The 23,659-nt window shown below is 38.4% G+C and overlaps 1 protein-coding gene across 2 annotated transcripts; it reads right to left on the bottom strand.

Annotated features, from left to right (window-relative positions):
* Nucleotides 1–1,473: 1,473 nt before the first annotated feature.
* On the bottom strand, nt 1,474–23,640 carry LOC128733037 (uncharacterized). 2 transcript variants are annotated; one of them, XM_053826585.1, is made up of 10 exons: nt 23,242–23,640; nt 7,724–7,777; nt 5,235–6,974; nt 5,000–5,160; nt 4,287–4,940; nt 3,906–4,223; nt 3,515–3,850; nt 2,472–3,063; nt 2,215–2,387; nt 1,474–2,152 (listed from the first exon to the last, which is right to left on the bottom strand). In XM_053826585.1, the coding sequence occupies exons 1-10, from the start codon at nt 23,401–23,403 to the stop codon at nt 1,705–1,707; spliced, it is 4,638 nt and encodes a 1,545-aa protein (XP_053682560.1). In that variant the 5' UTR covers nt 23,404–23,640; the 3' UTR covers nt 1,474–1,704. The 2 variants fall into 2 exon arrangements, with proteins under 2 accessions (XP_053682560.1, XP_053682561.1); XM_053826586.1 differs by lacking the exon at nt 7,724–7,777.
* Nucleotides 23,641–23,659: the final 19 nt, after the last annotated feature.

The following is a 23,659-nucleotide window of genomic DNA, read 5'->3' as shown; positions in this document are numbered from 1 at the left end:
GATCATGTGGTTGATCCTCATAATCGATAGATTGATATTTTTATACACACTGAAATTGTTTTCAGAAGGTACCCCCCGGCCCGTTATTTGTTGAAATACAACAAAATTTACCGAGATAAAATTAGGAGAACATTAAGATAAAACACATATAATTCTTACTACTTAAAAAATATCTTTTACGTGACCATTTTCACAGTTTTCCGGACAAACTGACGCGGCTGATCAAAGCTACTCAACTCTGGAACGAGTGATGTGCTACGTGCGCATTTCGGGGACACTCTCAAGTCCTTTCGAATCGCGCAGAGGGTTACGGCAAGGGGATGGACTGTCCTGTATGTTATTCAATATCGCTATTGAAGGTGTGATCCTGTGAGGTGAGAGGAACGATCTTCAGCAAGAGTAGCCAGCTCCTAGCCTTTGCAGACGACCACGACATCATTACTAGAAACTGTGGGACGGCGGAGGCAATGTACGCCAGACTAAAAACGGAGGCTAGTAGGATAGGGTTACAAATTAATGCGTTGAAAACCAAATATATGGTAGGAAGAGGCTTCCGAGAAAGTAACATTTCCCTCCCACGGACAGTGACTATTGACGGCGATGAACTGGAAGATGTTGATGAGTTCGTATATTTGGGATCTCTGGTCACCGCCGACAATAATACGAGTAAGGAGATCCAACGACGCAAGCTGGAAATCGAGCCAACTTTTCCCTTCGCAAGACGTTTCGATCAAGGAGCATACGCCGCCGCACAAAGCTGACGATGTACAAAACGCTAATAAGACCGGTAGTCCTCTACGGACTTGAGACAGTAACTTTACTTACGGAAGACATACCTGCACTTGCCGTTTTTGAACGAAAGGTGTTGCGGACTATTTTTGGCGGAGTACAAACGGAAAGCGGAGACGTGTGAATCACGAGCTACAGGCATTGCTTGGAGAGATTCCCATCGTACACCTGGCAAAAGTTGGGAGACTACGGTGGGCCGGCCACGTCGCAAGGATGCCGGACAACTGCGTAGTGAAATTCGTTCTCTTCAAGAACCCCACCGACACCAGGAATAAAGGGACCCAACGTGCTAGATGGCTGGACCAGGTTGAAGCCGACTTGCGTGTGTCGAGACGCGCAACGAATTCACGACGAGTAACTCAGCACCGAGTAAAATGGAGAGGAATTCTTGATACGGCAAGAGCCACCCCGGCTCTCGGCTGAATAAGTAAGTAACCATTTTCAGTTGAGACGTTGCTGATGGTTTACAGATTCGCTCAAAAAGCAAAGCAGAAGAAAATCAATTTTTAAGAAAAAACCTAAACTCACCTTGCGTCCCTTTCATGTCTACTTGATTTTCCATCGACCAAAATCATAACTATAGAATATCAAGGTCTCTAAAGCTAAAAGCTTACGATGATAATAAATCTGTCTAGACAATTTTCTGTTAAGTTCATTCAGTAATGTTTTTGACGCTAATTATAGTTACCTTTCAATATGAGTTGATTGTATATTTGAAAGTATATTTAACACAAAAAGAGTAGTAATTTATAAAATCGCCCCCAAAATAATTGTCAGTTTGCAAAGGGTCTTATTTAGACAATTTTTAAAATACAAACAAACATACTCACGTATGTAGTTAAATCTTTCCTATGAACGGTAATACAAATAATAACCACGCCAGCAGTTTACTTAGCTCAAGGTTAGAATTTGATTCTATTCCAAAACAGCCGAAGAGGCCATTTCGCTGACGCCACACGTATTATCACCTCGGTAGACACGATAGTAGCCTTGCTCACCCCACTTCGGACCCCAAGAATTTTTCACGATCCAGTAAGGTAAAGTTTTGTTGAACATTGGATATTCTTTAACGCCGTAACCAACGATCAACACGCCGTGATCCAAATTCTTTTTGCTGCACAATAAACGCCACGGATGAGAAATTCCTCCCCGATAAAACTGCATTGCGTTGGCATTCAGACCTATGGAAACTGGCCCGTTGGAAACTAGAAACTGGGCAATAGCCGTTTCATTTTTCGGCAAATCAACCGCTCCTTTAACGCGGACATGTGCCAGGGTTTTATTGAAGTGACATTGTTTTTGCTTCTTAGCAAGATAGGGATATTCGGATTCCAATTCTAGTCCTCCTAATTTTTCAATTGCCCTGAAAGTATAAAGACTTATTCGTTACAAAAGCTCAAAACTTTGTGAATGTGGTTTTCCTACTTGTAAGCATCATCCATAAATCCTCCCTGGCAGGCATTATCCACGGTGTCACAATCTAACAGTTCTTGCTCCGAATATTCCTCTAGCTTTTTAGCTTTGATCTGATGTAATCCTTCAATGTTACCTATTACGCTAAAGGCCCAACAAGAACCACAGCTACCCTGGTTTTTAACCTACGTGATATAGAATATATGTATTTATCACTTTATAACTTCAATATAATTTTAAATTGCACTAAGCTGTTGAAATTAGCTTACCGGTGAAACAGCTCCCAAATCCCTCCAATCGAATGCTTCCGGAAGATGAATATTCTCATCAATTTTAGCTAAAGGATTGCGAATCAAGTTCCGTTCCTGCTCGTTTGGCACCACTAATCCGGTTCGCTGTTTGTACTCGGTGCTAGTCATGTCGGCAAAGTGTGTAATACCGTACTTAGCGGTTCCTCGTTCATACTTATTCAGTTGTTCGATCTGAAAAAGATTGTTCTTAAAAATACGGAATCGCATCTCGTGCTCCAGGGTGCTCTGATAGGTGCGGTTGTGTCGTAACTTGAACTTTTCGAACAGATGACGTGCGTGGTCAATGCCTCGAGAGTAGTGCTCCAATTGATCACGATGTGGTCGTATAGACCGGGTTGATCGCTTTGCTGCGGCTTGTTGCTGTTCGTTTTCTGGATCATCGTCACCGTCACATTTAACGTTGTACTTGCGTTGATCCACTGTGTCTAACCAGACTCGTTCCCAGACCGAAATCTTACAGAGGACACTCGGTTCGTCTTTTACTTTGAAGGTGTATTTGTACAAAGAACCTGCGACCAGCTGAACTGATCCTTTAAGAATTTCGAAGTCTCTAAAAGATAAACCCAAGATTAAATTCGCTTTCGTACCGAACCAGGATATGATCGTATTTAGAAAAGCAAAGCAAAACCTAGGTGCTACATTCTGTTTTCGAAACTTAATTTTCTGTTTTTGTTCAACAGACTGCGCCGCCAACTGTTAGAGCGCAGGACAATTGCGTGGCTAATGCTACGATCCTATTGACTCTAGCAGCCTCGGATTCCCTATCCTTCCGGATAGGCTTCCCTAATTGGTACACGCCACTGCTCGAGTAAAAAAGCAAAACTTTGATTATCTATCATGAGATTTCGGTGAAGATCTCGCAAACTACTAACTGAAGTACTTAGGAATTGTGGAGCTATTGCCACCCCCTCCATTCTGTTAACTAAGTCTCTTTCAAGTGATATTCGAACTAGCATTAGATGATGATGATATAAATAATATTTCCTAAAGTCAATACTTACTGGTAGGATTTTGATTTTTCTTCGTTATAGGCTACAAGGCCCGCCCGGATCCGTTCGGTGTGACTCTTGTCTTTTAAATCTTCTAGCGACAATTCGTTCGAACCTCCAACCTTTTTGGCATGACGACGCTGTCGTTTAAGCGAATTCTCGTCAGATCCATCGCAGCGGAAGGTATATTTGCGATTTTTCGTTTGGTCTTTATTTTTTAGCCAGGGTCGTTCCCAAGAATTTAAATAGCAAACTCTTTCAATTCCTTCATCCACTGGATAGGATATGTAGTAGGTGTAGCTCACGCCACCGACAACCTGTGTCGTTCCATTAATAATCTTTGGCTTGCTGATGAAGTTAAACATTATTATTAGGTTTACTATTAAGCTATTAAGTAACTTACTCCTGTTTGACTCCTCCGGATGCTAATAAAATATCATTAATTCTCAATATATGTTCATCACTTTGAAGTTTCACCTCGGACAGTGGACGCGCAGCTCCAACGTGTCGTTTTTGACGAGATTTTCCTACATTATTAGTTTCATCCTGACCATCACACGAGGAGTCGTAAACATAAGCATCTTTAGATTCGCCAAGCCACGGCCGTTCCCAAGAGGTTAATTTGCACACTCTACGTGTATTTTCTACAGTATACGCAATGAAATATGTATATTTCATTCCAGCTACTACTTGTGCTGTAGCGTTGAGAATTTCCGGCTTTCTACGTATAACAAAAAGAAGTAGCTTTATGAACCAACAAGTTTTAAAGTATTAAAGCACTTACTTTTGAGCAACTCCACCGGTTGCAACGAGAATTTTATTAATGCGTTCGATATGTTCATCATCCTTCAGATCTTCAGGGGAAAGTCCAGAGGGACACCCAGCACAAACCGACCGTCGAGTACGACTTTTGGATGGAGCGTCTTCGTCCGGACAGGAGAATGAAACCTTTTGTGCTTCAGCTGGGGATTTCTCCTTTAACCATGGTCTCTCATGCGAAGTCAATTTACAAATCCGCTTATTGGGATCGTCATTGAAAATTAGCCTGTAAGTGTAAAGATTACCAGCCACCAACTGCTGAGTTGCTCCCACTATTCGGTACTTCCTTTCCACATTTGCTGCATTCGAAGTCAACAAAATACCTCGAACTCGTTCAGAATGTTCCGGTTTGTTATACTCCTCAGGTGTCAACTCCGATGGCGACCCAACCTTCGGTGTCTTGCTTAGCTTCTTTCGTTCTACGTCGCGAGTAACTCGTCGAGCCGATACTTCCAGACAGTCAAATTTATATTCTGGATCTTCGCCCACGGGAGTATAGATTTTAACCTTACAGCTACTGACAACATTATCGTCACTATCCAACAAATCAACAGTATAACGGTGAATTGTTCCGGCCACTACCTGCACTGAACCGCAACGAATTACGAATTTCGAAAACCTAGGGATTATTCACATTTCAGTAAGATTTAGCGGTTACATAAAAATAGTTATGCATACTTTAGTTTCCCTTTCTTGTATTGCTTCAAACCTGCTTGAATACGTTGCTGGTGTTCGAGGCTTTGTACGTCAATCTCTTTATGACCTCCTAGTAGTCCGGCCGACTTGTGCGGAGAGCACTCCGATTTCACCAATTGTACTTCCTTGTCTTTTACGCGAATCTGTAATAGGGAAAGCAAATATTTTTAATTCCACGATCGGCTTAATCGCCAGTGCATCGTCAAATGGTATGAACCTCAAGTGTACAAAATTTGCTACTTCCGTCTATTAAAAGTCGCTTGCATTTGACCACATCTTCCGCTTCCTCAAGGCAATGTGAGTTGGCAGTTACGACTCGAGCCACATACAACTCTCCCTTCTGCTGGATTGCACTAGTGAATTGGTTAATGCGCTTCAAGCTAACCACCTCCAGGAGAACGCGCTTGAATGGATCTGCATCCATTCGATCAAGCATTCCGATTGCATCGGTTAATGATTTCTCCATGTCATCGATCTGCTCCTGATCAGTGTTATCCAAATCCATTTGTACGAACCGTTTTCCTCTGTAATGCGGGTTATAGTATGGATTATACCCAAACTGGGGAATGCCATAGTAAGGTTTGCCGTAATGTTCATGTGATTCGTGGGACGAACTTCCAAAGAAAGGAGAATGATAAAAATCGTGTTCGTGGGAATAAGATTCTGGGTTTCGTTTATTTCGCTGCTGAGATTCATCTGCATTAAATTCTCGGATCAGTTCTTCCCGGGTTCGTGTACGTTGAACATCCACCTGTTGTTGTTGTTGTTGTTGTTGTTGTTGCTCGTTACTGTTACTATCGCTGAATTGCATTACAACGGTATCGATTTTTGGTGGAGCTAGTTCTCGTGCTGGTGGAGATTCGGTTCGTGGTGGCAATGATGTTTGAAAATCAGGCGATACAATTTGCTGCTGTTGGTCGTCCTCGTCACTTCCTGCGGATCGGTTATTCACTTCCCCGGCAGAGAACGTAGTCCTCGATGAAGCAACATTGTCGCTAACGACAAAGGCAACTGTATCTACATTGGCTTCTCCACCGTTCGGGTTAACAGTCTGGTAATAGTTATCGATACTCGTTTTCACTTGCTGTAGCAAGGAAGCAAACACGGGTTCATATTTAAGCTGGACGTCGCGACCTCCACCTTTTTGGATTACTTCATCGAGCGCCTTTTGAATCTCACGATGTGTTTTAAAAACTTCCTCGAACGTAGACTGCACTTGTTGATCAAGGCTCAAAGTGGTTGTCTCCGGTGTTGATTCCGTAGCTGGTACTCCAAACTGTGGTTGCTCAGCGCGTTTTGGGACGATAGTATCCTCCGCTACTTCAGGATTGCGTTGGTTAGGAGATGCGGGTGATAGATTTTGCTTTCCGCTCTCACTCCCAAACAAAAACAACTGATCTAGAACATCCTTTGACGATTCGCTCAATTCCGGCACCTTTAGCTGCTCAGTAGTGCTCGTCACGTCTACCGCCTCGGTTGTAATTTTTTCTTGTTGTTCATGTTTCTGTATGATAATTTGGCTTACCAAATCTTTGAAACGAGTAGGACTCATATCTTGTCGGCTCTTCAGATTTGGATCAAAAATTGGATTTAGCTTCGTAACAATCTCTACACCATCCGTTGCTGCTTGTTCTGTTGATGTGCAGTTTGAATTTTCCAACAACCGGTATTTGTCACCACTTTCCGTGGTCAACCATGGTTTTTCCAATACCGTCATGGAGCAGACCACTTCTGCCTGAACTTCGTCTAAAGCTTCCACTAAAAGATCGTAGCGAACCCCGGCAACGACCTCTCGAGTTGCCGACAAAACAGAAACGAACCTGTATGTCTTCGGCAGGAAACTGATTGCAATATGCGACAGACCGCGCAAGGTTGGTTTTAGCTGTTCTCGTGCACCGACGGCATCCTTGTGGATGGCAACAAAATTCTCACCACTATTACTAGTGGTCGGTTCATCCTGCAGGTTGAAAGTCGAAAAAGTAAGATTCAGGATGCATCGTTCGCACCGTTTGCGCATTAGTAAACCAACGAAGATTAATAACCCAGCTTATTAGTCGTACAAGTATGGCAGGGAAGGTGTTGTGTTAGGTACAGGTTAACGCGTCGTGACTACCTTCTTCGCAAAGTCACGTATCTTCGAGGAAGGAAGATGTGTATCTAATGGCGGCGACGGATGAGGCATGCTTGTTTTCAGTGTGATAACTGGAACTACCAATTATAAAATCAAATAAATGTTTATGGCAAATTATGGTGAATTGTAAGAATGTGAAGTATTCATTAACTTCGTTAAGCAATCGTTTGGAGTCATACTAAACTGCTAGCGACGAGATAGGGTTCTCTAATGCTGTTATGTTTTCAATCAATTTTGCTAAAAATTAGACTATTTTTGTGTTTATGTAAGCATGTCGTAAAACGTCAGCTGTGCCTCTATGTATTTCTCGCGAATCTACGGAAAGTATTATTTAAATGATTATTGTCGGCGTTGATAGCCGCCGGTAGCCTAATTGATAGCGATTATGAGCTTTATATGTCATTAGTTATGCTTGGTGTGAATATTATAGCTCGTTTGCGTTCAGCAGCGCATGGTCTGTGTTATTACTTCCTATCACATCCCTAGGATTTGGATGTGATGTGGGAATTAAGTTAAATTAGCAAGTGATATGCCCCATGCAGTAGCTTTATGTGATTTTAAACAAGCAAACTCACGGCCTGTTCCTTCACAAGTTCATGTTCTAAGCGTAATCCTGACACAAGGTAGTCCTGTTGAAAAATAGTAATAAGCGCTGAATGAAAATCGCAGAGCCAGTATTTATCTAGATAGATTCATATTTTAACTGAATTAAAGCCCGCCGTGAAATGTAGACAAAACGAGTAACAGTTTATTTTCCTAGGTTGGTGCAGTGTTTTTTTTTTCATAACATCTTTATTTCTAGTCCTGCTTTACAAATTCGATTTTTATTGGTCTGTTTAACGTATCAAACAAAGTTGACTAAATTCTAGAGGATTAACAACTTTTCTTCTCGATTGAAGCTAAATTATTCTAGCGCAATCAAATTTGTAAAGGTCAAACAGCGAGCTTTTTACCGCATACCATTTGCAACATATATGTTCCAAAAGATTTTTCGTTGCGTGGCAGAAAAGAGACGCAACTCTTACTGCCAGAGGCAGGCATGCCATGGATTTCAAGTCATGTGACGTAACAACCTCGTTATAAAATAACCTCGATATAAAACAAATCCCGTTGACATAGTTGGTAACGATACCAAAGCTAATTTTCGTTTCCAAAATCGAAGTTCAAAAAACGTAAACACAGAGCAAAATTGGCGACCGCTAATGCAATTTTTTGACGTAGGACTACGTCTTACGGCAAGTTTTGAGATAGGGTGTCATTCCAAAAAATCGAAAAATGCGAGCGTCACGAAAAATGAAAGGTTTTGAGCGCTAATAGCTCAGCGGTTTTCCAATAGATGTTCAATATTCTTACACCAATCGATCGGAAAATCTTCTAAGAATTGACCCAAATGAAGAAAAGTATGGATTCTTGATGTTGAACTATTGAAAAATTGAAAATAATGAACCTATGTTTTACCAGAATTCTCGCTTCGTGATTGGTTGGAAGATTCTTTACGATGATCTAAACCTATATCAATTTGATATCTGTGCTTGGGAAGTAAGCCAAAACAAGTGACCAAGTTTCCTCATATCAACAAGGTTTCTTAACACCGCGGTTCAACCTAGACCATTTTGATGTCCTTGCTTGGGAAGTACGCCAGAGAGAGTAACAAAGCCCCTCGTGCCAACAGTTTTTTTACGAACGCGATTAAACCTAGTCCAATTTGATGTCTGTGTTAGGGAAGTGTGCCAGAAAAAATGACAAAAATTCGTTGTTCCAACAGATCGCAACTTCTTTACTGCGAGACGATTAAACCTCGGCGAACTTGATATCTGTGTTGGAAAAATTTGCTACAGCTGTACTGTTCGGTTATAATACGATTCTGTATGAATACGCATGCTTACCGTTTCATTAGAAGTGTAGTGAAAAGATGTGCTGTTGATAAAATAGGATTGAATTGGTAAAATCCCTTCAAGGTGGGAAACCATGGATAATAAAAACAATCTTTAATTTCAGTAAGGTAGCAGGAAAGCAATAGTTTGTGTTCTTGATTTTGTTAAATTGTTTTCAAATGCACAATCTTTTGAGAATTGAACGTATGCAATGTTACTACTTTGATAAATGTTACATACAACGCATGTAGCATGTATATATGTTGCATATAGCATGTATACATGAAGAATCGAATTACAAGCATGAATACATGCCACTATCACTACAAAGAGACTTACGTAGTCCTGCGTCACCTATATATGCGGTCGTGTCTTGTACACAACCCTTCTGATTTTTTTTAAAAAAAATCATGTTTCGATATAAGACAACTTATTGAAATTATAAATTGTCTTATATCGTGGTATCCCTGTACATGGAGCATTCGTAGAGTTGGTTGTTATCTACAATATTACTAAATGAAGCTTTGCTGAATCTTTTGTTGCTACCCCGTTGGTAACCAAATGCACATGTAGTCATGCAATAGCCCACAATTCTGTTAGACATCTCATTTAATGTTTTAAAGAATTTATAAGCTCAACAAAGGTTCGTTTTACCTTTAGGTGGACAAATGATTTTTCATAATATAATATAAACCACTTTACTGATGCATGATGTCATCAGTTAATCTGTTTTCAACCGACCTTTGTGATTCATACTGAGTCTGGAAGCTGAGCGACTTGCCTGACTTACAATTTAACACCTCACCTTTTCTGTCGCCGTTATTTCCCTTTTGAATACTTTTATATTATCTCATTTATGAATCAAATCGATTACTTATAAAGTTTCGAGTATAAAAATATTGCATATACAAAGAATCTTTTAAAAAAATCGTTCATTTTGAATATACTGTAGTATTTGATTTGACAGTTATTATTAAGTCCCAATATAATTTAATGGCTACAATAGAGTTTTTTATCAAAGACGTATACCTATGCAAAAAAATTAAAGTTTTTCGTCTGTGAATTTTGTTTACTTTTATTTTCATTTCGGTGTGATCAATGAACAAACAGTAAACCCGGGAAGGCTTTGATGCATAAAGGATTTATCTCGTAAGTCACATCTAGAATAGCAGAATAAGGAAGTGGTTGTTCTCAATGCAAAATGTAATCAACATGAGCGCCGCTGTTCCAGCATGGGCTCATTTTCGCATATGTGAATAAATTTACTTCTAAAAAGAATACTAATTCTTTTCCATTCTGATTAGAACGACGTAAACTTCCGAATGACAAAGCTTATCTCGCTTTTCAAAATGCTGATCCTACGAAAACGTACTTTTATAGCTACATATACGGCAACAGGCAAGTATTAGTTCACTAGAACCATTTCAATATTCGGAATTCAACGTTTATTACAAGTTACATTCAATAGGTTAATGCACCTTATACATGTGAAGAACGAATCTTACGAAACGTATAAAAAGTTTGCCGCTCGTGCTATGATTGAGATTACGAAATTATGTTCAAAATTCATGTGTTCTTTCATAATACACGGTGGTGACACATCTCGCAAGGAATATTAGAAATTCATCTGACTGTCCTTTCAGTGATACGGTATCTTAATCACAGCTCAGATCACAACAAAAGGACATAGGTAAATAAATACACTGCACCATCATCTCAAAGGTTTCCAAGGTTAGCTTTGGTGGTTATTATTGTGTAGTCAGCGATTTCGACCGGCCAATTCGCACACGACAATAAGTTTCGATCGAGTTTCGATTTGAATATTTTTTAATTGGAATAAACGTTCGAAGCTGCTTTGCAACGACAGTAGAATTTTATACATATTCAATTTGTTGCCTTCCCAATATAATTCCAACTGTAACAGAGATATATTCGTGTTGTTTTCAATAACAACAATTCACGATATAGGTACAGTTTACCCTAGTTTACCCAGCTTGATATTAATATTCGAGAAATTGCTGAAACGGTAAACCGGTTGTTTATTATGTCTGTTATTTTTATTCCGCTGCTATGGTAATGAAGATTGTTCAGCTAATTTCGACAGCAATGCTTGCAAAAACAAAGCAACGAACACTAACTGCAGACATTACTAAGTGTAAGATTTTGTATTTTTCAAAAATATTCAATTAACGCATTATCAATAATCTCCTTTTTCCTGTATGGATTACAGCATTACTAATAAAATGCGGGTAGTATGAAGCTAAACAAAATATAAAAATACATTTCCTAAAATACCTAGCTCAAATAACATAAATAAAATAGCTTAATGTTATGTATGTTTTCTCCCTTCACCGTGAAATTATAAGTAGCTTTAAATGTATTTGATATTTGCTAAAAATCGAACGTCTACCGCATTACTCTCGTTTGTTTCCTAATGTGTGTGGTATGCGCTTTTCTTCTAGTCATCAAGAATCTAAACGTAAAACATGAAGAAGCCTTATAGGCGAGTTGGTTTACATCATACCAGCTTTAAATAAAATAAAATAACTGAAAAGCAATGTGTCGCTTCGGTTTCTTAAACTTTCCTGACAGCTTTCCATTTTAAGGCTTCAGAGCACCATTTGATTTTTGTTTTTGCTCATGTCATCCAAATAATAAAAATTACTACACTTATGAAATTTTAAACCTAACAATTATTAGACCTGAACACATACTTTTTATGTTACTTAAAACATTATTTTTTTTATGTTTAAATATAAATATCAAAAGAAATTGCTTATTTATTATGAGGCAGCCCATAAAAGATATATGACTTAGAAATTATTTTTATGTGTGAACTGCCATAAAAATTATGTTTCATATCCTATAGTCGAAAATTATGTACTCTTGTGCATACCTTTAATGGGGCCATAAATGTTATTCATGGCTATACAAATGATTTTATGTGCCTCACACATATATGTTATTTTTAAATCAAATTGCAAAAAAATATGTAGTTTCACACATGAAGAGTACGGAAATTTGCCTCAGTGTACAGTAATATCTCGATATAAAGCAACTTTATTTTTATTTCCGTTACGTTATATCGAAGCAAAAACGAAATTTATTCCTATTGAAGCTTTAGGTCAATACCTAAACTGTTACGTACCTACCGGTTTTTGAAAATTCGGAAAATTATAAATACGGTGTGAATTTGTCTAAAGAAGGTGTTTGTTCACTTAAAAACTCCAATTGAGAGCTCATAAAAATTGAAAAATTAAGATATCAAAAAAATCAGAGGGGTTGTGTACAAGACACGACCGCATAGGTGACGCAGGACTACGTAAGTTTCTTTGTAGTGATAGTAGCATGTATTCACGCATGTAATAATACGATTCTTCATGTACATCATGCTACATGTAGCACTAACTGCAGGTTGAGAAAATTCGATTGTTTTAAAATGTATGTTAATAGCGCCTCAAATCTGACTTCAACATCAAACACTATTTACATATAGGTATATGTCTTTTGATGACATCAAAAAATTGTAATGGTAATATGGATTGACTGTGCTGCAGGTTGAGAAAGTCAAATTTTTGCAAGTCAATAATTTTCTACATGTTTTTATTCATTTTCATGATTAAAAGCTACAATATAACAAAGTTGAAGTTGGTTGGAAAATGTTTTGTATCTGACTGCCTTATACCGAGTTGACGATCATATAAAAATTGACATCACTGCGGATCCCTCCTACCATGTTTTGTTTATCATTTTCGAAAGAAATTAATCTAAATGTAATGCTTGATTATTGTAACTATGTAAAGAATTGCAGGCAACTAACTGATGCAAAACAGCAAATGAAACATCCAACACTATCGACCTTTTCGCGTGCCTAATGGCGGCTAGTTAAAGCCCTATAAAGATATATATTTATAGGGCTTTATGGTTTGTGGGTACAACTAACGGAAAATATAACATGCTTTTGGCAACTCTGCTCACGTCATGTTGACATTTTCCCCTTGCAAAACTGTCAAGCGTACGTTAGCAAAGTTGCCAAAAGCATTGAAATATTTTCCAAAAGTTGCGCCCACTATCCGCCATTAAGCACGCGTAAAGGTGGATTCTCGGATAAGAGAGTCGCTGATTTTCCTCGCTTTGAAAATTGCTGCGTCACATCACATGCACAAATATCCCTTCAGCACTGTTTCCGAGCAAGACAACAGTTCCGACCGAACAAATTCTTGCAGTATATGGATGCAATCTGGTAAAAGGAAAGGGTGATCGCTCACTTTCCTATGAAGTTTCACTTTCAGGACATCAAATTGGCCTAGATTTAATGTTTAAATGTGATATCGGTTGAATGAAAGGGGTGGTTTTTCACTTTAACAAAATTGTTTACGTTCAGGACATCAAATTGGACTAGTTTTAATGATTAAACGATTACACCGGTTGAAGAAGAGGGGTGGTTTGGCAGTCTGGCATACTTTCCAAGCACAGATATCGAATTGGACTAGGTTCAATCGTTGCATTGTTGATATTTGAAAAATAATATCGATATCAGTAATATCGATATTTGCGCTCGAGATGATATTGACATCGATATTCGAATCGGATATCGATATTGAGAAAAAACTGCGTAACTGTTTGAAAAGGTGCGATTTAACATTTTATCATCTTGATGCATTCTGCGAGCGTTTTCGTTATTATCCAAGCAATAAAGTGCCAAAGACCATTAAACCCTTTAGCATGAATTCGCACTTTAACTCTGCATGTAGCATCTAATCATGATGCTTGATGAACTTATAAATGACAAAATAGGAAATATTTTTGTTATCTCTCATGCACATTTCCTTACTAGATCTCGTGACGTGCGGATCAGCACCAAACATCCTTATTTTCTATTCCAATGAACATTAAACAGAACATAATAAAATATTTCCGATCGAGTTATTTGCTCATTTAATTTAGCTGGCGGAGCAAGGATTGTAAAATAAATCCTTTGGAGTGCACAATAAGTTTAAAAGAAAATCACTCCAAAGGTACAACGGTAAAGTTACTGATAGTCCGTATAAAAAAAATCGTGGCCGATATCGGCCATAAATATCAAAATATTGATAATATCGGTCATCTCAATATCGCCCTCAAATATCGATATTTTGATGACGGAAAAGCGATAATATCAAATATCGATATAATATCAACCACCCTATTGCAAAGAATCTTCGACCTGTTGGGACGGGGAGATTTTGTCACTTTTTTTTTCTAAAAATACGTTGCAACCAATCACGAAGCGAGGATTGTCAGTTGGACAATGCTTCATTATTTTCAATTTTTCTTAGTAAGTACTTTGAAATCAATAGGTTTCTATATTGGCGTTGATGCGTAGATTTTCCGATCGATTGGTGCGAAAATATTTAAAATCGATCGGGAAACCGCTAAGCTATCAGCGCTCAAAACTTATCATTTTTCGTGACGCTCGAATATTTCGATTTTTCGAAATAACACCCTATCGCAAACCTTGCCGTAAGACGTAGTCCAACGTCAAAACAGCTACGAGAACAATTCTAGATAGAATTAACAAAAGGGCGAATGTCGCAAATGTAAACAAAACGGGTGAGAGTTATTTTTTGCTGGACCAGCATAGGTAAATCAACCCTCACTCGGTTTGTTTACGCTTGCGACATTCGCCCTTTTGTTAATTCTATCTTCAATTTAGATAATGCATTTTTAAATACTGGAAAATTTTTAAATCAAAACGGTCCACTAGATTCTGAAATACACCTACAGCCAGCTTAAAAACCATAGTTTCGAGAAAAACGTGTTTAAAGTTTCGTACAGCGATGCACTTTCCTAGTGGTTACTTCACAGTTTTTGCCGTAACTTTTCAGATATCAAAAAATCCTTTTGGCATGACATTTCTGAAGGTATAAGCCTCTCGAAAATGCAAAAAAAAAATAAAATTCGATTTTTCTGACTTTCCAGAATAGGGTCTCCCTTTAAATGAGTAAAGGGGTGCGTTCCTCTTGTATTTGAACTGATAGCAGTTGTAAGTACAAGTGGCTAGATGATAAAAGGACTTGTAAAAGGAATTTTTTGAAAGAGGGGATAGGGTGGTCAACAATGGGAAAGTCCAAACGGCTTTCTCTCGCTTTATAAGCAGGGTGTCGATTAGCTGGAAAATATGGAAATGTCAGGGAAATTCGTTTCAATCTGGAAAAATCAGGAAATGTCCGGGAATTTCATTTGAAGTCAGGGATTTTTAGCATAAGAAGAAAATATACCGGAAAAGCTATGGTTTCGCAAGAATAACATTTATTTCAAGTAGCTGGCACATTTTTATTCAATACCTTCGCTTGTGTCCAAATGAAATCGAACATGACACGTTATTTTTACTCGCATGAAACGAATCTGTTTTGCACAAATTTCTTACAGAGTTTCAAAATTTAGAATTCCATCAGTGTGTGACTGACCCGAACGGTTGGACTAATATGATCGATTTTCTTTTCAAAAGGAAGGACTTGCCACTTAATTGATCATTAACAATCTTTTTTTAATTTTTCTATATGTTGATATGTTGTCATGTTGACATTTTCCCCTTGCAAAACTGTCAAGCGTACGTTAGCAAAGTTGCCAAAAGCATTGAAATATTTTCCAAAAGTTGCGCCCACTATCCGCCATTAAGCACGCGTAAAGGTGGATTCTCGGATAAGAGAGTCGCTGATTTTCCTCGCTTTGAAAATTGCTGCGTCACATCACATGCACAAATATCCCTTCAGCACTGTTTCCGAGCAAGACAACAGTTCCGACCGAACAAATTCTTGCAGTATATGGATGCAATCTGGTAAAAGGAAAGGGTGATCGCTCACTTTCCTATGAAGTTTCACTTTCAGGACATCAAATTGGCCTAGATTTAATGTTTAAAGGTGATATCGGTTGAATGAAAGGGGTGGTTTTTCACTTTAACAAAATTGTTTACGTTCAGGACATCAAATTGGACTAGTTTTAATGATTAAACGATTACACCGGTTGAAGAAGAGGGGTGGTTTGGCAGTCTGGCATACTTTCCAAGCACAGATATCGAATTGGACTAGGTTCAATCGTTGCATTGTTGATATTTGAAAAATAATATCGATATCAGTAATATCGATATTTGCGCTCGAGATGATATTGACATCGATATTCGAATCGGATATCGATATTGAGAAAAAACTGCGTAACTGTTTGAAAAGGTGCGATTTAACATTTTATCATCTTGATGCATTCTGCGAGCGTTTTCGTTATTATCCAAGCAATAAAGTGCCAAAGACCATTAAACCCTTTAGCATGAATTCGCACTTTAACTCTGCATGTAGCATCTAATCATGATGCTTGATGAACTTATAAATGACAAAATAGGAAATATTTTTGTTATCTCTCATGCACATTTCCTTACTAGATCTCGTGACGTGCGGATCAGCACCAAACATCCTTATTTTCTATTCCAATGAACATTAAACAGAACATAATAAAATATTTCCGATCGAGTTATTTGCTCATTTAATTTAGCTGGCGGAGCAAGGATTGTAAAATAAATCCTTTGGAGTGCACAATAAGTTTAAAAGAAAATCACTCCAAAGGTACAACGGTAAAGTTACTGATAGTCCGTATAAAAAAAATCGTGGCCGATATCGGCCATAAATATCAAAATATTGATAATATCGGTCATCTCAATATCGCCCTCAAATATCGATATTTTGATGACGGAAAAGCGATAATATCAAATATCGATATAATATCAACCACCCTATTGCAAAGAATCTTCGACCTGTTGGGACGGGGAGATTTTGTCACTTTTTTTTTCTAAAAATACGTTGCAACCAATCACGAAGCGAGGATTGTCAGTTGGACAATGCTTCATTATTTTCAATTTTTCTTAGTAAGTACTTTGAAATCAATAGGTTTCTATATTGGCGTTGATGCGTAGATTTTCCGATCGATTGGTGCGAAAATATTTAAAATCGATCGGGAAACCGCTAAGCTATCAGCGCTCAAAACTTATCATTTTTCGTGACGCTCGAATATTTCGATTTTTCGAAATAACACCCTATCGCAAACCTTGCCGTAAGACGTAGTCCAACGTCAAAACAGCTACGAGAACAATTCTAGATAGAATTAACAAAAGGGCGAATGTCGCAAATGTAAACAAAACGGGTGAGAGTTATTTTTTGCTGGACCAGCATAGGTAAATCAACCCTCACTCGGTTTGTTTACGCTTGCGACATTCGCCCTTTTGTTAATTCTATCTTCAATTTAGATAATGCATTTTTAAATACTGGAAAATTTTTAAATCAAAACGGTCCACTAGATTCTGAAATACACCTACAGCCAGCTTAAAAACCATAGTTTCGAGAAAAACGTGTTTAAAGTTTCGTACAGCGATGCACTTTCCTAGTGGTTACTTCACAGTTTTTGCCGTAACTTTTCAGATATCAAAAAATCCTTTTGGCATGACATTTCTGAAGGTATAAGCCTCTCGAAAATGCAAAAAAAAATAAAATTCGATTTTTCTGACTTTCCAGAATAGGGTCTCCCTTTAAATGAGTAAAGGGGTGCGTTCCTCTTGTATTTGAACTGATAGCAGTTGTAAGTACAAGTGGCTAGATGATAAAAGGACTTGTAAAAGGAATTTTTTGAAAGAGGGGATAGGGTGGTCAACAATGGGAAAGTCCAAACGGCTTTCTCTCGCTTTATAAGCAGGGTGTCGATTAGCTGGAAAATATGGAAATGTCAGGGAAATTCGTTTCAATCTGGAAAAATCAGGAAATGTCCGGGAATTTCATTTGAAGTCAGGGATTTTTAGCATAAGAAGAAAATATACCGGAAAAGCTATGGTTTCGCAAGAATAACATTTATTTCAAGTAGCTGGCACATTTTTATTCAATACCTTCGCTTGTGTCCAAATGAAATCGAACATGACACGTTATTTTTACTCGCATGAAACGAATCTGTTTTGCACAAATTTCTTACAGAGTTTCAAAATTTAGAATTCCATCAGTGTGTGACTGACCCGAACGGTTGGACTAATATGATCGATTTTCTTTTCAAAAGGAAGGACTTGCCACTTAATTGATCATTAACAATCTTTTTTTAATTTTTCTATATTGATTGGATATTTAGTTCATAAGTTGTGCATAAAAATTTGTTTATTTTGTATGCAAAGTGACATACTGGTTGACACGCAAAGCGCTTATTTTTAATCTGTGCAGGACTATTGTTATTGAAACAACATTGTTATTGAAGATTTTTAAAACACTTCTCAGCTTCGAGAATAATTGTTCCTTGAGAAATGGGAGTTGACATTTAGAAAAAATAACCAAGACTTCCGAACCGAAATCGGAAAGTAACCGAAATGAGAACGAATCAAACTGAAAATCAGCCTTTGAAAGATCGTTACGACATTAGGCCTTATAAATAAAAGAGTTAGAGCAAATGCTCCCATACGATTTAAACGGGAAAAGCAAAGTAAACTGTTTTATTCATACGGCCTATTGAACCCATTTATGCCGGATCCGGACTTTAATTTTTTTCTGCTGCGTTCATTGTCGCATAAAAAGACGAACTTGAATTGAAAATGAAAAATAAATTCATATTAAAGAGTTAACAACCAATTTAGACTAATAAACACTTTGAAAAGAGAAATTAACGAGATATTTTGCATCTGGATTTTTTCGAAATACACCTGGAAAAGTCAGAGTTTTAGTTTTGCTGAATAATTGACACCCTGTAATAAGGATTATAGGGATAGCATTGGAGCATCTATGCCTATATGTTATATGTAATATGTATACCGTAAACGCACCTAATCCTGCGCATCCCACATTTCACTCAAAGCTTCCAAATTCACACACATCTAATAAAACATGTGTTTATAGAGCTCTTCGTTTGAGAATGTTATGATTTTTAAGGTAAATATTCGGTGCGCAGAATTAGGAACCATGCACAGTGTTAGTTGTGGATTGTGGGTGTCGACTCAAATTCAAAAATAAAATTCCCTGACTTTCCCTGACCCTCAAAACTCGATTACAAAGCTATTTAGGTGATTTCGGGGCTTTAGTGGGCTTTAGTTTATAACCTTCTTGCATGGCTTATGCGACCTGCTGGTACCAGATGATTGAAAATCTTTATTTTTGGTACAAAAATACGCGTTTCTGCTGGTTTAGAGGTAGGGCAAAAGTCTAACTAGATATATTGTTAGAATATGTAAAAATAAAAGCAATCATTTTTGAACATCAACATATTAGGCCGTATGAATAAAAAAGTTAAGGCCCAGACACAATGCATACGGATTTTACTACGTTGCGGCAATTTGACAGTTTTTCCATGGGTTTTCTGTCAAATGTCCGCAACGTAGTAAAATCCGTATGCATTGTGTTTGGGCCTTTAGAGCAAACTCTCCCATAAGATTTACACGGGAAAAGCAAAGCATACTGTTTCAATCATAGGGCCTATTGTTTGAGCTGATATTGAAACATAACTGGGGTTATTTGGATAGGACAATGTATGAAAACGTATGGTATTACTCGAAATAACTGTGAAGTCTGTCAATAAAAATGGGTCAAATTCTAAAGGACGTTAATACCCATGGCTTTGCTTGCTACACCAACAAATCATGAATCCGATGATGCTAGGGACAAATGACAGGTTCGGAGGACCTATGAGGAGCACACGAGAAGAACATTCAAGGCTCTAGCTCCCAGATCGATCATGTCCTGATTAATGATCAACACTTTTTGGATGTCATCAATGTACGGTCTTTTTGGGAATCTTATCAACTTTGACCACTATCTCGCCATAAGACTCGCGCAAAGTTATCGAAATCGGCAAAGACTCGCACTGAGAGGACGCTGCGTTTCAACATTCAGCGATTGACGGCAGATGACGTTGCAGCGGAATACATCAGACATCAGATAGAGAATGACACATTGGACGAACCAGGCCAAGAGTCGCATGCTGACTGCAGCTATACTTCAGAACAGAGTAAAATATAAAAGGACTAGACCAGTGGGAAAAAGAACGCACTGTCCAAAATAATATTAGTACAAGGGACACGTGTGCAAAGAAGAGATTCGTCAGGAACGACCTAAGGAATATCTACAAAACGGTAAGGAATTGCCATGTATATGATATGCAATGATAGTGCTGGCAACCTTCGTACCAACAAAATAGTAAACAGCCAGGTGGAAAGAGCAATTCCACATGCTGTTGAATAGAGAGGTAAACACGGAGATCGGTAGGAACAGAATATGAATGGTGAACGATGGTCAAGTTGTGGAGTCGCTAACATAGGAGTAGAACAAAAGACAATTAGCAAGGTAAAGAACGATAAAGCTGCAGGGATGGACTGCTTCCGACTGAACTTTCAACCGCGGGGAGCAAGCGGCTTTACGAAGCAATCCACCGGATCATTGTCAGAATCTGGACAGAAGAACAAATGCCGGAGGAGTGGTTGGCTAACCTCATTTGCCCTATTTTTAAAAGAGTACATCAACTCGAGTGTAAAAACTATTGAGGCGTTACACTACTCAATTCTGCTTTTATGATGTTGGATGGACTGAAGCAAGGGGATGCACTCACTAACTTGCTATTGAACATTGCCTTGGAAGATATAATACGAAGGGCAAACACGGAAAGAAACAGAATCATCACGAAATCTCACATGCTCCTTGATTTCGCGGATGACGACGATATCATCGTAGAGTCGTATCAACCGTTAAGCAGAGGAAGAGGCCTTTTAAACTGGAAGCGGCGAGATTGGGACTTACCATTAACACCGCCAAAACGAAGTACATAATTGTTGACAAAGATCGTGAGTGTCCAAATTGTGTTAGTTCCGAGCTTGAGCTGGATGTGGAACGATATGAAGTAGTGGAGGAATTCATATGCTTTGGTACGCTCGTGACATATGGCAACGATGCAGGCCGCGAAGTAAAACGACGCAATGCAACCGCGAATCGGGCTGTCTATGGATTACGTAGTCAGCATGTTCCGAGCGTGTAGGGCGCTATATCTCTGCGTATTTGCGTTGGTAACGTTGGCTTATCAACTTAGAGACTTTTCCTGGTTTTACTTTTCCTGGTTTTTGCTGTCAGGTATTGTGAGCCAGTTAGCAATGTGTGATTATCTACATATTCACTAAAATCGCCAATAATTTGAAATTGATTCGCAATGGACAATGTTCTTAATTTAATTTTGTTCTAATCAGCCATGAAGCAAATTATTATTCCCAGTTTTCGATGGTGCTGAGGTGTTCATGCTCTGAGAATTTTATTGCAAGGGATCAGCTTGCTTTCGTGCCTCGTTCGTTGCAAAAAACATTGACAACCAAATTTTTCCGAAGCCATGACAATTACACAGTTTTCAATTCGAGCCAGTAGTTTTGAATAGTAGTTTGTATTATAATATACAATAATGCATGACTCAGGTGAAGAGCCGAATATAGGAAATGAAATCGCTTATGCGCGAGTTGTTTCGTTGGATCGTATTATCTACCAAGATGAACCCTAATCTGTACCTTCCCCTACTAACACAAATCCTATCCTATGATACTTGTGGAGATGCAGTGGTACCCGCGGTCTCTAGCAGCAACAAGTATCGGAATAATATTCCTCCTTTTTCCCATGTAGTACAGCCTTTTGGTCGTGGCCGGCGTCGTCATTGGTCAATTTTCAAAGTATTGAATCAGTAGAAGTTGCACAATTAGAATGTCGTGCTACTCCCAAGTACCATTCAGTTGGTTCTTTGTGCAATGTTACTGGTTCGACCAATCACGGGGTGCAACTACAGGCAGTCTACCAAAGCTAAAAGGGTTGAAAAAACGGATGCCATTTGACTACGGGGGGAGGGGGGTTTACGTGATTTCGGACGTCCAATCACAAGAATCAAAAGTAATAATAAAATCCGGCAAATTCAGCTGTCATTCGGCTGCAGATGAAGATGTCAATAGGATGGTAAAGATTGATTAGGAAATATGCAATGTACGATAAAACGCATAATTTTCAAAAAATTATAAGGCACTGAACGTCCGCTTTAGTAGGAGTGGGGAGGTTAAGCTGAAGTGGACGAAAAAGGACGATGGGGGGTGCGGGAGCTCTGAAACACCTTAAAATACCGGACGTCTTTTGTGAACGACGCCAAACCAAAGGAACGTATGAAAAAAACGTGCGATGTATTACTGAACTGTCAAATATTATGGCTCGAAAAGAGGCGGATATTGCCGACTGGACAAAATTTCCCTGATTGAATTTCAAAATTCCCTGATTTCCCTGATCCAGCATTGAATTCCCTGATAATCCCTGATTTTCCAAGAAATCGATACCCTGAGTTTCTATCTTCTTCTTTTTGGGAGCTCACCACACTTTATGAATTATCGCATTAAACTAAAAAGAAACAAGAATATTTTAACGCAAGTGTTCAATTTTGAATTATTTCCAACAGTGTATCAATAAAGAGAACGTTATACACTTTTCTAACCGACTTTACTATCAGGACATTACCTGAGTCTAGATTTTGACTTGAACCATTTAGCGAACACCTTCGCTTATTTAAATAATTGAGCCTTGAGGCTTTGGGAGTGAGGAACTTTGTCGTTTTGGAATGAAATATGAATGTACTATAACTCTCATTGTATAATTATCGGCCACACGCTTACAACCAACAGGTCATAAGTTATTAATCAGCATTTGGATAGTTATGTAAATTAGAGGACATTATTAGTATTTGAAAACTTTCATTCCATCGTAACTGTTTAGTACTTGTTTTCACGAAGTGTTAACCACCATAGTAAACAAAGACGTACTCTTTCATGGAAACGTAATATATTTCGAGTAACGCAATATTCTGGCATTCATTTTGTATTGATGGGAGCGTCCCCTATAGGGTGAATAATCATTTACTCCATCTTTGCTATTCTTATATTTACATAAAGGAACACAATCGAGAGCTGGAATCTAGAATGCAGCAGTATAAAGCCGCGCATCTTTAATCTTTAAACAATCACTTCCGATTAATTAGAAACAACTCGACGCGTCTTAAAATATTTCAATCAAACTCAATGTCTTCTTATCTAATACAATGGTTTGCCCTACATCAAAAGCCACTGATTTCAAATGACACAGACAATTCGTTATAAATTTCGCATCACGAAGTGAAGCACAGATTGGAAGACCAGCCTACAGTAAACAGCCAAAAAATATATTTTTTACCTTCATATCACCAGAACCTGAGGCCGGATTGCTACCAGCCATGGCATCCGCTTCGGTTGGTTCTCCATTTGTTGCATCCTGACATCGCACTACACTAGCCGATAGGGTTATCAGTAGTAGTATCAAAATATTTACCACCAGTTCGCCTCTCCAGCGACACATTATTGAAACTCTCGCAAATTTACTAATGCCGATTCGTCATTCAAGTGAAGCTTATGAATGAGTGGTGAAAAAATTGTTTTATTTATTCCTCGTTGGTAGCTGTACGTTCAGCAGGTACGATCACGACAACACAAATACAATCAGAAGCAACCACTTGTAAATAACCTTATTCTGATTATTGGTTCTCGAAAGTCGGCAGCTCAACTAAAACACGTCTACTCTGATTGACCACTTTAGCTCAACTGGTTGCAGTGAG

The sequence above is a fragment of the Sabethes cyaneus genome, chromosome 1 (assembly GCF_943734655.1).
Source record: "Sabethes cyaneus chromosome 1, idSabCyanKW18_F2, whole genome shotgun sequence".
In the NCBI taxonomy this organism is placed as follows: domain Eukaryota; kingdom Metazoa; phylum Arthropoda; class Insecta; order Diptera; family Culicidae; genus Sabethes; species Sabethes cyaneus.
The sequence above is the reverse complement of the archived record's forward strand: the minus strand, read 5'-3'. Positions and strand labels throughout refer to the sequence as shown.